Consider the following 15,172-nt stretch of genomic DNA (forward strand, 5'->3'; position numbering starts at 1 on the left):
CTCTGGGAGATGACAACATAACCTCACAGATGGGAAGGGGCAGAGGAGGAGGCTGCTGGTTTTGTTGAAAGACAATGATGTACTTTTAACTGTTTTAGTCATTTCTACTACACTATGTTATGGTCAAAGTAATAAAAAGCAGCTTCCCCCCGTCCCCCACTACCAGTTTTCTTCCCTTTTTCAAACAGTCCATGGCACAAGTCAGAAGGATGCACTTCGTTATATTTTTTTAAAAAATTTTAAGATTTCACCTGCATGTCCAACATGGAAGAAAATGCAGGACCCTCAACGCCATGTACTAAAAAGGAAAACAGGACTATTTCTGTTTCTGTAAGTATTTCTGTTCTTCAGATAGTGTGAATATAACTAGGACTTAATTTGTATCTTCAAAATATTTTTTTTTTCTAGTGGAGTTAGGTACAATGAAATGATTTTCTTGGAGCATAATTATTTTCAAACACAAGATTTTTCTTGTGCTTTATCAAGTAAACGATGAAAGTAAAATTTGTTCAATATGTGCATCCAAGCAATTCATAGGAACCCCGATGAGCGTACTTCTGATCGGCAATAGGGAACAGTTTTTGGCAAACTGAGTTGGCTGAGGGCAACTCCTCGTTTCTGAAACTTGTGATGCAAGTGCTCCCGCCCTTTTCTGACAACAGAAAGCCTGAGTCAGGCCGGGGCAGCGGCGGCTGTTAAAACAGCTCCAGCCCAGCACGCTTCCACACTGCCCTGCTGGGGTGCGCGCCGCCGCCCGCGGAGATGAAGCTAGCCGCCTGGTGCTGCCTGAGCTCGGCCGTCCTGGCTGCTTACAGCTGTTTGGTTGCGGCAAACAATGACACAGAAGAAATTAAAGACGAAACGGCCAAGGACGCCTGCCCGGTGAGGCTAGAGAGCAGAGGGAAATGCGAGCAGGGAGGCGAATGCCCCTACCAGGTGAACCTGCCCCCGCTGACGATTCAGCTCCCCAAGCAGTTCGGCAGGATGGAGGAGGTGTTCAAAGAAGTCCAGAACCTCAAGGAAATCGTCAGCAGCCTGAAGAAATGTTGCCAAGAAAGCAAACTGCAGGCGGATGACAACCGAGACCCTGGAGAGGCGGATGACAACAGAGTGACAGAGCTGGAGAGCGAGGTGAACAAGCTGTCCTCTGACCTGAAGAACGCCAAGGAGGAGATCGACGTGCTTCAGGGTCGCCTGGAGAAGCTGAATCTTGTAAACATGAACAATGTAGAAAATTATGTTGACAGCAAAGTGGCAAATCTGACATTTGTGGTCAATAGTTTGGATGGGAAATGTTCAAAGTGTCCCAGTCAAGAACAGATACAATCACGTCCAGGTATGTATAATAACCATTTTCTTACCATTTGTTCATGAATGTTAGGTAGCTAGACAATACTTATAAACATCAACCACCCGAGCAAATAAGTTAAAAAAAAATGACTGGTTAAATAAAGTAAGCCTTTTATTCACCCAGGTAGTGCGGAAAATACTAATATCTTTGCAAATGTGTGATCATAGAAATGGTAGTTACAAAAATCATGATTAGTTCTGTAGCCATTACAAAGCACTTTCAATTTCAAAGCACTTGGCTGATGTCAAATTTACATGTAAATTTTGTAGAGAAATAGAATTTTTTAACATTTTAGTGCATTTAGCTTCTCTCTTTACTGAAGTGCTTGAAAACATAGAGAGAGACAAGGCAGTATTTGCGGTTGTACTCTGTTCATAGAAAGTCAGTTTCTATGGTCTGCTGACCGTTCCTTCTCATGTAGCAATAGGAGATCTTTGAAAGATCTTGGCAAGTAATCTGCAGTAGATAACCCCAAATACCTAGTGAAAATGGGAGATTTAATAGCTGGAATAAAGGCAGTCATATGGTTTCACGTGTGGGTAAAACTTTTTGCTTTGAGACCTAGTGACACAAAAACATGGTAAGGGGAGATTTGGAACGCCACTCAGGGAAGGAGCACATTCTTGTTTCTTCCCCCCTCTTTTAGTAGAATCCAAGCATGTAACAATAGAACCCATCCTCACCATCCAGGTGACCTGCATTAACTTCAATAAATGTGTGTCAAAGATAACAAACCTAACTGCCTGCTCTGCCCATGAACCAGCTGTGGCACTGGTTCCTCCAAACCCTGGCTGTGCATCTGAGTTCCTGGGGCCACAGCTGCTGATGGTCTTGTTACACTTTGGAAAGCCATCTGGGCATTAGGTCTAGGACTTACCACGAGTGTGAGGTTGAAGGGATATGGTGCTTTAGGGCAGGGATCACGTTCATCTGGAACGCGTACCTCATGCCTGCTCCATCCCCAGGGAAGCTGCCAGTGAAGCTAGGTGGGGCTTTTCAGGACCTCTGTTGCTAATACACGAGGCAGCTCCGATCTGAAGTTACCCTACACATTGCAAGGCGGAGAGGTAGATGACATCCGTGGGCACACATTAGATTCTCGTCTATTTTTTTTAACTAAAAGTTTTAGGAAAATATCAGAATACTTTGAATCCTAAATACGCATGAATAGATTTATTATGCCTTAGAGTAGTTTATACAGAGTGCCCCCACAAATGTATACACACGTTAACAGCTGATAGCTCATTGATGTTTCTTTCTGTTTAGATTTAACACATTGAAATTATTATAATTATTCAAAGTGTGTATACTTTTTTTGGGGGGACAGCCAATATTACACTTAACTTATCTGGGATAGATTTTTATAAAAATTATCTGGGAGTAAATACCTGTATTGGATTCCTACAGAACCATGCTACCTAATTATTTTTATTCTGAACATAATCACCTGTCATTTCTTTCTAGAATCAAATATATGAAGCCTGGCTAAATACTTTCTTTGGGTAATAAGAATATTGGAATATTATTGAAAAAATTTCCTTTTAACTTGAGCTTCTTTTTTTTTTTTGAGCTTCTTTATTTAGTGGTCAAGCAAGTAAAATAAATGTGAATGTATGATCAGTGATGTGCATTAGAATTTTAACACGTCATTTGGAACATATCCTGTAACACTTTCTGACAGCGGAGGCCATCAGCCCCTTTAGGTGAAAGGAAAGAGAAGCCTATGGTTCCTCTGTAAGCGCGGAATAGGAGAGCTGGAATCATCTGACTTTCAGGACCAATTAATGCAGTGGTTACAAGAACAAGCTATGCAGCCAGCTAGAACTCAGTCCTGATGCTGCCACTTAATGCTTCTGTGAAGTTGGGCAAGCCACTGATCCTCTTTGAATATAAATATTGTCACCAGCAGATTTGCAATAGTATCTACATCATAAGGATCATGTGCAGATTAAGTGTAAAATGTTATCAAGCCTTTGGCAGAATGCCTATTGAGGGTAGCCCTCGCTAAAAATGACTAAATTCTTAAAACTATTCTTTTTATTTCTTCTTCTTTTTGTTGATTGTTGTTGATGTCAAAATTATTACCAACCAAGAGTGTGTTGTCTGCTTTGTAACACCAGGTTCTTTTTCTGAGGCCTTAACAAGCATTTGCTGAACGGTTTCAAGTAAGTTTAGCAGAGCAAGGTTCCATTATCACCATTGATGGAGCTGTCAAGCTGCTTTTGTACATACAAAGAATTCTTCGGATGCATATATATATATATATATATATATATATATATATATATATATATATTTATTTTTTTTTAAACAAAATCCAATGTCTTTCTTTTCTTCTCCCTTCAGTTCAACATCTAATCTATAAAGATTGCTCCGAATACTACACTATAGGCAAAAGGAGCAGTGAAACCTACAGAGTTACACCGGATCCCAAAAATAGTAGCTTCGAAGTTTACTGTGACATGGAGACCATGGGGGGAGGCTGGACAGTGCTGCAGTCACGTCTCGATGGAAGCACCAACTTCAACAAAACATGGAAAGACTACAAAGCAGGCTTTGGAAACCTCAGAAAAGAATTTTGGCTGGGGAATGATAAAATCCACCTTCTGACCAAGAGTAAGGAGATGATTCTAAGAATAGACCTTGAAGACTTTAATGGTGTCAAACTCTATGCCTTGTATGATGAGTTTTATGTGGCCAATGAGTTTCTCAAATACCGTTTACACGTTGGTAACTATAATGGCACAGCTGGAGATGCCTTACGTTTCAGTAAACACTACAACCACGACATGAAGTTTTTTACCACCCCAGATAGAGACAATGATCGATATCCCTCTGGGAACTGTGGGCACTTCTACAGTTCAGGCTGGTGGTTTGATGCATGTCTTTCTGCAAACTTAAATGGCAAATATTATCACCAAAAATACAGAGGTGTCCGTAATGGGATTTTCTGGGGCACCTGGCCTGGTATGAGTGAGGCACACCCTGGTGGCTATAAGTCCTCCTTCAAAAAGGCCAAAATGATGATCAGACCCAAGCACTTCAAGCCATAAATCACTAATGCTCATTCCTCTGAGTATTCATTACCTAATAGGGCAATTAATTCCTTTCTGTATTCCTTTTCCATGGCTACACATTTATCTCTGAACACTGGGTTCTTATGCTACACGGCATCTGAAATAAAGCTAAAAAATATATGCAATTTAAAGGAGTCCTTTGTTGCTGTTACGCTAAAGAACATTTGCAAGCACCAGGGAATATTGAGAATTACACATTAGATTTATAATTATCTTAATTTCTATTCACTGAAAAGTTTTACATTAATTGTATTACTTGCCATATTTAAAAAATAATTGTTTACTCAGCAGGATAGATTTTACACAAGTAATTTGTATTTTGGCTATGGCAAACACATCTGAGGGTATATCGTTATTTTTGGGATATAAGGAGTTATTTGGGTATTTATTTGTATGTAAATACCCTAATCCTCATTTTGAGATAAACTTCTTCAATTTATGGCATTTACTTTTGGTCAGAAAGACCCTATAGCATTTTAGTTCCCGGGCAAATTAATGCTGTCCAGGTATTCCATGAATTGTAAAATATTTGTCATTTAAAATATTAAAAAATGTGGTATTCAGAAAATTAATTTAACCATAAGGACCATAGCTTAAAGGTAATTCATTCACTTTTAACTTTTTAGATGTTTTATGGTGAAAAATGCTCTAACATAAATATTATCTTCCTTTACTCTCTATGCCTAATAGTTTTTAAAATTGCTCACTACTGTGCAAGACTACTGGTAAGCTTTCTTTAGAAGAGGTTAGTGTGGGTGAAGAATGAAGCATTTATTTATAGTCTATAATGCTCTGAAGGCCAGTTTTATATCCAAAGCAGTAATAGCTTTCAAGCTAAGTTTTATAGGATAAATAGATAAGTCTATTTATAAAAAGCATATGAATTTTGATATATATAGAATAGTAGTTCAAATAGTATATATTTTGATCCTAACTGGTATATTGGTTATTTTACTATCAGAAGGATTCAAATAAAGATGTTTATTTTTTTAACCAATCAAAAGTATCTGGATCTTTTATAATTCATTAATTAATTCTGGAATGCAAATATCATACTCAAAAGATTATAAAAAATGTGTTAAGTTTAATCTTTGTAAAAAGGGGTCATTTCAGAGAGAACAGTAGTATTCTGCTGCATATTTAAAAATACTCTAGAATAAAATTTGAAATATTCATTGTATGTGAGTCATGGAAATACATTCAAGCTTTCATTGCTAGTGTCTGTTTCTACTATAGTAATCAAGATTTTAAAATATATTCACAAAGATGCATCTTTACTCATTATTTGAAAATGATTAGGTAACAAGTTAACGTTTCAAGTATTACCCTTTGCAGAAACTTTTAATCAATAAGAAGCAAAAATCCTTTTAATAATATATAACATACAGAGTTTTTAGATAAACATGATGAAAATTAAGTTATTATGAATACTGTTAAAAAGTTAAAGAGAAATACAAATAGAATTAAGTTATGACCAAAATGTATCACTGTAGACCAAAATTGATAATTGTCTATTTCAAAGGCTGCGTATCTACCCAATAAAATACCAAATGTAAATGTTGTAACTGATTTACTCTTTATCTTTCTCTTTTTGTTTTTTTAAATGAACATTTTAATATCATACAATGTATTTATTACAGATAAGGGCATTTTGATTCAACATATACAATTATTAATATATGTATACATTTAAATAAATTTAAATTTCTGTGATAAAAAATGGATTCCTCACAAAATACAGTTCTGAAGAAAAATAGCTCATATAGTGAGTGTGCACTGATTTAATGGGAAGTAGGTATCAGTTCAGGAATATCTGGCATATAATTCATTAGTGCATGTAAATATTCAAAAGCTATCCTTCTATCTTCCCACCTTATTTCAAAGGATCAAAATATTATTTTCCATTATCTTTTATGGTACCTTTCTAATAAAAAATTCTTTAACTTAGAAATTCCTTTTTAAAATCATTTCATGCTACTTATTAAATATATTTTAGATTTTTATAATCTTTAACATTTTGATATCTACAAGTCTTTTGACTTAACTATTTGCTTAAAAAGAAAGATAACTATTTACTAATATTCACTAATGTTCATAAACGTGGATTTACTATTAACAAATATATTACTTTAGAGTCTTGTCTTGGTTCCATTTTAATGGCCAATATTTGTTATCTTAATTAAGACTGTATTTCTGAGCTTTATCATTCTTTGAAAATAGAGACTAAAAATAGGTCCTTAGAAATTCCAAGTGGAATGGATTCACTCATCGTTGAAGGGAAAAAATCAAATTATTCTGTTAAGCAGTAATACTCCAAGAAATTAATGACACATCAGCTTAATAGATAAAGAGCTCAAATATGCGAAGCATAGAAGATATTCTAGTAACAATATTTGCTGGTCCTTATGGGTAATGTCATCACAATAAGCTCATTTATAATTCTTATTTTTCTTTATGTATAAATAAATTTGTTTCATGTCTTTCAAAAACACTGTAATATATGAGTTAATCTTCATATCTGTTTATTTCTTCAATGTGAAAATATTAAACATTATTGTCCATGAAATAATATTTATATATTTACTCTTGTCTGAGAAGTTGCATAATGTTTACCTAACTGGATAATACCTTTGACTCAAGACTTTAACGAGTGCTGTATTACTAACAGGAAGACAGAGGCAAATACAGGAACACCATTATCTTATTTCCCTCTATTAGAATACTGTTGACACATTTGAAATACAAAAGTTTCAGTTTCATTTTGAGGTATTCAACTCCATTTCCACTTTTTCCATCATTGATGTTGCTGCTCTGGTTCAGCCCTCATCATGGCCTCAGGATAATGCAAATGCTTCTGAATAGTAACCTGTGCCTCCAGTTTCAATCTATTCCAATCTATCCTCCATATCCCTGCCAGAGGGATTGTGCAAAAATGCGGTTCTGATCATGTTATTGTCCTGCTTAAAACCTTTCAACAACTCATTCCCTACATAATATAATCCAGCAAATAAGCCCCTTCATGAACTGGTTTCTCCCTACCTTTTTAGTGCCCTTTTCCACCTCTACGCACACTCCTGCCACACTGAATGCTTTGTTCTTGAGCAAACCATGTTCTCTCATATTTTCATGACTGTGTATACTATTACCTTGGTTTAGGTAGAATGCCATCCTCAACCTCGACTGAGTTTTAACTTCTCACCTATGATTTAAGAGCAGGGACCCAGGAGCCAGACTTGCTATGTTTGAAATTTAGCTCCACTTTTTGCAAGCTGTGTAATCATATGCAAAGTCAATCTCACTGTTCTTTGGTCTCTTCAATGATAAAATGGGGGTAACTAAGAGAATTTTCCCGTTAGAGTTATTGAGAGGATTAAATGAGATAGCATATGTAAATCACTCAGAACATACATAAGCGTCATCATCATCATCATCCTAAATAGTTATCTCTTCTGGACAGTCTCCTCTGAAGACATTAGAAGGAATTTGGTACTCTCCTCTTTGTCCTATACCATTGAAATACAGTCAATCTCACTTTTCCAATGTCTCCCATCTCAAACAATTCGGTTCTCAACCAAGTTGTTCACACAAAAAATGTCTCAGTTGTCTAGACAAACTTTGAGATTGGACCTGACAATCCTTTCATGCTGATACCTTAGCATTACAAAAAGCCTCTCTCAGGCAACAAAACCAAGGAGAGAATGCTATTGTTGCTGGCCAAAATCAATGATTAGCAAAATTTTAAAATATGGAGGCCATCAAGAATGCTAATGTTGCTAAGGGCATGAAAAAAACAATGATCACAGGCAATAAAAGAGGTGGAAAAACTGTTGTTGATTTGGATAAACAAAAAGCAGTTAGCTGGTGACAGCATTTGGAAAGCAGTGATATATGAACAAGTGAAGATGCTGCATGATGACCTGAAAGACACCCCTGGAACGAGTACTGAAAGTGATTCCTTTAAGGCCAGTAGGGGGTGGTTTGATAAATTTAATAAAAGAAGTGTTTATTTATAGATTAAATACTACATTAAACATGTACTGTATATAAGAAAGGTTAAAACGAAATCATTTGGGAGTCTGAAATGGAATAATTCAATTTCCATTCTTTCTAATGGGAAAAAAAATGATTTGCTTTTTGAACAAATTCCTTCTTGAACAGCCTTCCAGAACAAATTAAGTTCGAGAACCGAGGTTCAACTGTATTCTTTCTTATACATTACATTATTCAACAGTTATGTAGGTCCTACCCTACAATCGATCTGTTTGTCTCTAGGATGTAAAGGAATTTGAGACAGGAATGTTGTTACTCAAAGTGGTTCATGATTGCATTCGCGTAGAGGAAGGCTATAGTCTAAAGAAGCCAGAGTTATCGTTGGGGAAGGAGTGGGGGCTTTCAAATCAGAGGATTTGGGAGAGGCTACATACAGGTGAGAAGTGATTGAAGCCAGGGGGAAATATGGCAAGAGAGATCAAATATAAACTACAGGATTGGGTACGTAACAATGGCAAAATTGAGAAGGGGTTTTGGAACTGAGGAAGGCTAGTAAGAATCTAATAAAATTCCCTGGCAAGTGGAATGAGGAAACTGACACCAGTGGCTGAACAAATGGTTGGAGTAGCTGAGGAACTAACAGCCAGCTAACCCTCCCTAACCAACGATACTGAGAGCAGATGGAGAAAACTGAGACACATGGTTGAACAAATGGCCAGAATAGCTGAGCAGTTAACAGCCAGCTAATAAGTAAATCACAAGACCCTATTCTTCCGAACCAAAGATGCCTGAAAGCAAATGGTTTAAATCACGCTAGGGAGAAAGATAACAAAAAAACCAATGAGAGCCAGACTAATCCAAGATAGAGGTGAAACTAACCAGAGAATGACCCCCGAACCAACTATATACTCACTTTGCTACATCAGCATTCTAAATGACACACCTGGAGAGCTAGAGAATATGCTGTGAGATCCTCCCCTGGGACCGCCCTTAAAATTCCCGCCTATAGAAAACACATAAAACCCTCAGGACAAAGGACGCCAGCATATGCTCTTCGAGCACTGAGCATGCCCGGCCCCTCCCCTCCCCCTCTTTCCTCAGGTGAGTACTTTGCTTCTATCCTCCACTCTAAGGGTCCCGATGAGACCCGCACCCAGGGGCGCAATGGGCAGCGGCAGCTCTCCCAGCATTACTTATGCCTTGATCCTGTCTCCAGGGCCCTTCCTTCGCTACACTGCCCCAAGATTTAATAAACTTACTCTCAATTTCATCTCATGTCTTAAAAATTGCCTGTGCTAGTCAAGAACCTGGAGGTTGCCTGACACTCTACAAGTCCCAGATCCTGCTGGAGCAGGGCCGGCTCCCAGTCTGGTAACAGGTACAGCCTCTGGGTACATGTCATGTAGAGGGCAGGGCTGTCCTGGACTGGACAGTGATTGTCCTACCTGAGTTTCCAAAGAAAAATAAGTATTTTCACACTTCTTATACTATACTAGGGGCCCAGTACATGAAATTGAGTGAGACCCAGGACCCAGAGTCCCACGGCTTGGCGGGATCCGGAAAGAGTCTTGCGGCCGCTGCCGCCATGGGAGGCGGTACCCAGAAACCCACCTGCCCCTCTGGTCAAGTCCTCCAGAGTCAAGTCCCCGCCCACCCCCAAGCGCCTCGCCACACACGCAGCCCCACGCAGCCTCTGCTGATAGGTCATTACGGCGTGATGGCGTGAGGACCACAGGCTTTTTATATAGTAGATTGTAATCTTGAAATTAATTTTAATCTCACAAGACTTACGAATGCTTTAATTTTTAAAAATTACAGATTAGACTAAAGACCCCTTTGGAAACCATCTTCATTCAATTCCAAATCTCCCCTTTCTCCCCTGAGATAACAAGCAGGGTTGGTTGAATCCAAACTGTAATTTCATTCTATGTGTTGCCAAGTTGCAACGTCTGCTGAATCATAGCTTTGCCAGGTTTCTTTGATCAATTAGGAAGAGTTGAGAGTGAGAATAGAAATGAGAGAAGTTGGCTATACTTGAAGAACTCAGTCCCCTAAATTCCCAAGAGTGACTCAGCCTCCCTTGCTCCTTGAAGTGGTCCCTAAGGCTCTTCTTGCTGAAAGACACTCTTACTTTTTCTCATGAGGAAGCAACCTTAATCCTCCTTTGGCATCTCTAGACATTTGAGCAGGGCGTGCCCTACTGTCAATTATAGTCATATTGGAGAAGAAGCCTTTATACTACTTTATATCAGCAGAAAACTGGGGAAACACATGTGGAGTCAGATTTTAAGGTTGCTTGACTAAAGAAAAAAAACAATTTCAGATGAGATTGAATTAGTTGATATAGATATATTTGCCAGGAATTCTTAATTCAATGGGCTGGTGTGAGCAGATGTGGTTGGTTCTAATGGCTTGCTTGATTAACACAAACCTAGATTCAACAGCAGCTATACTAATTAAAGCCACGAAGCCGGAAATGTCTTGGGACTAAGACTTACAGAAATAGAAATGTTGGAGTGCATTTATCTATAATTCACTAAAAAAGTATTTATTGAATGTATACCATATGGTAGACAGCCCCTTAAAACAACTAATATTACATTTATATTTATTATTTTAATTCAATAAATACTTACCACCTGCCTGTCATGTGTATAACATGGTGTTATATGTTTATCAAAGTATTTTGAATATGATTTTTTTCCAAATAAAAACTTTCTAAACTCTCAAAATCTGAGTTTAATGTCTAGCACTCAAGATTTCCTCTAAGTAATTAAGGGTGACGCTCTTTAAGATAGACTGCCTCTCTATCACAAAGGCCTCATCCAAGGTGCAGCACCTGGATCCGAACGTTTGTCGAGCTTCTATCTCTGTAAGTTGGCTTTTCTCATCTCCCACAAGAAGCAAATAATTTGTGCTTCGTGGTGAGGGTTGATAAAAAAAAGGGCCCACAAAACTAGTTGCTTCCATTTATTTTCCATTCAGCACTGCTAGTATCATAATTCTTTTCAGTTAATCTCCGTAACCTGTTTTAATTTTTGTTTAGAGATTCATGCTGCTACATACTAATAATGACAAGCAGCTGTCACTTACTGAGTGCCAACTTTCCTAGGAGCATCTGCAATGTTATCTCTGTTGGCTGTGATTAATGCCGCAATAAGGAGGTAATGTTTTACACCACAGAAGTTTTCCCTGAAAAAAAAATCAATAAACGTCTGTTATCTACAAACTGTTTATCATGTGTGGACCACTATCCATTTTCAGCTGTCCTGGCTTTCTTGGTGTATTTCACACGAAGTGGCTAATTTTCCATGATAAATAACTCGTGATGGTTCCGCAGTGAAGCATCCCCATGTAGCAAATCTCAGTATCACCCTGCTCTGGCTTTCTATGTAAATCTATTAAGTGGGAAATGATTCCAATTAAATCTCAGCTGAGGATGAAACACCTTTTTTTGTATCTTTTCAAAAACAATTACATAATATTCTGTTGACAGGAGATATTTCAAAATTTAATATGTTTTCCAAGTATGTTAATGTCCCTACTTAACCTAGTGGTTAAACATTATTTTCTCCCTGCAGTTAAGTCAGAATTTATAACAACTCTGACAGAAAAGGCAAACAAGTTTCTATGCTCTCCAAACACTATTTCACTTCCATGGTTACATGGCAGAATCACTGATGAGAGTATACTGCTTAAGTTCAGAGCACTTTGTAAGTTCCTTGGAAGCTGAAAGATTTCTCTGATAAACACCGAAGTTCTTAATTTGTTACATGAAATAATTATTTTAAAATGTGAATATAATTTACAAATGAAGGATGTTAGTGAAGACTTTTTTATTTCTATTCTATAACAAAAATTTTGTCTTTATCTGACCAAACCAATGATTAGAAATCTAGGGAGGCTCTGATATCATGGATAGGTATGGAAGGTGGGCTGGAAGACTGATACTTTTACGTTGAATACAGTAATGGTGTTAGCATGCGAAACTGCTAGAGGGGGTTCTCAAACTGTGTCCCCAGAGACCCTTAAGTTCTGCAGACATATTTCACGAATATGAAAAAAAGCCAGGACAATATATGATGCAAGAAACACTGTTCACCTAGAGTAGTTCTGCTTCTGTTTTATATCTTGGGGCTCCACCTCAATTTCACTTAAAGAAAAGGTTTTGTTTTGTTTTGTTTTAAGAAATATTTTAAAATTATTGCTTCCCCATAGCATATTCCTTTGGGAGCTCAGCCAGCAAAAATAAAAACTGGAATAGACACATGAAGATTCTAATGTGGTATGTTCTTTCTAACACTAAACATTTAAATACCTGAAAGTTTAGGTGGACTTGATGTGGGAAATACATGCAGAAATTCAGAAGAAATTTCTCCTTTTGAAGTTTGCCTTGTAAAATAGTCATTCAGTAGTGTGATTATTTTGGTGCAGGGCCTTACGAATTACAATGCACATCATTCCTTTGAAAATGGCATGGTTACATGTGCAACAGGGAGCTTAGAATTCACAAGGAGCATCAAGAAGACTACCAGAGGCTTCCTGCCTTCGATGTTTCTACAGCTACTATCAGTTATCTTAAAAAACAGGCAAGAAAATAATAAATGGAGTGAGGTATGGACAAGCACCATGCAAGGTTACAGAAACAGAAGCAATCACACTGTCAAGAAGTGGAATGCTTGAAGAGGGCGGAATGCTGAAGCACAGAAACGCGGAGGAGGGCACGCCTGCCCAGGCCACAGCATGAGCAAAGGCTGCAGCGGGTTGGAAAACAGCTGGAGCATGGGGCATGTGGCAGGGGACAGACACCAGAAGAAGAAAGGAATGGTGGATCAGATTAGAGTAGAGGGATTGGACTGTAAAGTCAAAGAGGCGGCATTTAATCCTTATGACAGGGCAAGGAAAGTTCACATCTAAGTATCTGCAGTGTCCTGTGCCACGGACTGATTGCTCAGTGCCTGGGCCTGTGAGGTGATGGTACGATGCTGGGGGGTGGGAAGGAAAACTGGAAGGAACTCTGAAGACTGTTGTACAAAATAACGAAACCGTCAAAGGTATCAAGCAGAAGATGGATGGCAATACAGAGGTGGGAAACCAGCATGAGGGCAACAAAACAACTTCCTGGGGAAGTTTTTAAAAGGGGGATTTAAGGGGCGTGGGAGAGGCGTCTTTTGTGATGAGGAATTTTGGGGAGTTTTGCTCTATGATGTGCTGTGGAACTCGCTCTTTGATTCCTAAAGGAAACCTCGATATAGTCTCACTGCTTGTCAAGGCTTTCTGGGAGCAGATGTGTTTTGGCTGTGCTGAGATGGATTTGGAGGTGGGAGAGAGGGCTCGGTTTTACTCAGTCACAGAACTATCTGCAGAGAGCCTGGGTGCTCAGGGCTTTGGGGCTGTCGTGCTGGTGGGGACAGTAGATGTGAAGCAAGAGAACAGAGGACTGTTACCCCTGCATCCTTTACCTCTACTCTCACCACATCCGAATCTGTTTTGCGTGTTGTGCTTCTGTGTAAGATTTCCACTGGAAAAAGTGATACATGTAGTTTAAAAAGAGGGTGAAACCCACTATGGTAGGCAGTGAGTTAGGTGCCCCTGAATGATCATTAAGCTGAGAAGTGTACTATTAGAGTGAAGTTAGGTTCCAAGAACTTAAATGACACGCAGAAGGCTGCATGGCTAGTATATGCAGAGCTAGAACTAAGGCTCATTTTTACTGCCCCACTGCCCTACCACCAGCCAGAGAATTTTCTTTTCAAACTATTAAGGTTTAAGACATTTTGAGCCTATCTGTTATTAGACATAATCTTTACAGACAGCAATATTCCTGTCTTCTTCATTTGAAGTTTGGACACCCTCACTTCATATCTCTGATGCCACCCAGGTATACCTGCTGACCTCCAGCCAGATATGTATGGGTTGGGAATCTGTAAAGAAATTTTGCCTCAGAAGGTAACAGATTGGCATTTCTAGTATGTACTCAGCTTGTTGCTGGCAACTCCTTCCTATTTCCCCTTACACCAACAGACATGCCGATAGACCAAAGGTTAAAATATGATGACTCAAACTATCGACGTACTAGGAGAAAACAGGAAACAAATTTATCATCTCAGAGCAGTAACAAAGGTCTTCTTAAGTGTGACACAAAATCCTGAAGCTGCACAAGAAAAACACATAAAAGATACATTTTCACATGGAAAGAACCCTTAAATGAAGTCCAACAAACTGAAAGATTTATGCAATGCTTATTATACATGGCCTATTTTCTAAATGTATAAAGGCCTATTTTCTAAATGTATACAGAGTTTCTATGAATCTATAAGTAAAAAACTACACAATAAAAAAATGGAAAAAAGATGTGACTAGAATTCATACGAAAACGAAGTACAAGTAGGTCTTTGTATTAACCAAGCTTTCAGCTTCTGTAAAGTTGGTGCATTAAGGTCTGTCCTACATGCTTATGCTGGATACACTTTGTTCTAGATGGTCTGATAATATGCCTGAGTCACCTTGCCTTGGCTTCCTGCCTTCCTCATTGATCCCCCACCCCCACCCCACCATTGAGTTGAGTTCTACTCGGGGCCATGTTTTTCAAATACAAACCAACCAATCCAGAGTCCATACTCTTCAACCACCTCCTTCATAAGGATCTCACACTCAGGCCACTATACACCTGACCTGCCCAGTGCCAGGTACCAAATAACTAGGGATATCTCCTAGGCCCCAGAGCCGGCTGAAATTACTCAATCTAGTCAAT

The 15,172-nt window shown here is 38.5% G+C and overlaps 2 protein-coding genes across 2 annotated transcripts in view; one reads left to right on the plus strand and one right to left on the minus strand.

The window, feature by feature from the left end:
• The window catches only part of CCDC146 (coiled-coil domain containing 146), a 114,314-nt gene that overhangs the window by 69,345 nt on the left and 29,797 nt on the right, over positions 1-15,172 (minus strand). The window lies entirely within an intron of this gene.
• Positions 685-5,989, plus strand: FGL2 (fibrinogen like 2). Its single transcript, XM_059712751.1, has 2 exons — positions 685-1,336; positions 3,698-5,989. The coding sequence occupies exons 1-2, from the start codon at positions 763-765 to the stop codon at positions 4,402-4,404; spliced, it is 1,281 nt and encodes a 426-aa protein (XP_059568734.1). The 5' UTR covers positions 685-762; the 3' UTR covers positions 4,405-5,989.

This window comes from Myotis daubentonii, chromosome 10 (assembly GCF_963259705.1).
Source record: "Myotis daubentonii chromosome 10, mMyoDau2.1, whole genome shotgun sequence".
Classification (NCBI taxonomy): domain Eukaryota; kingdom Metazoa; phylum Chordata; class Mammalia; order Chiroptera; family Vespertilionidae; genus Myotis; species Myotis daubentonii.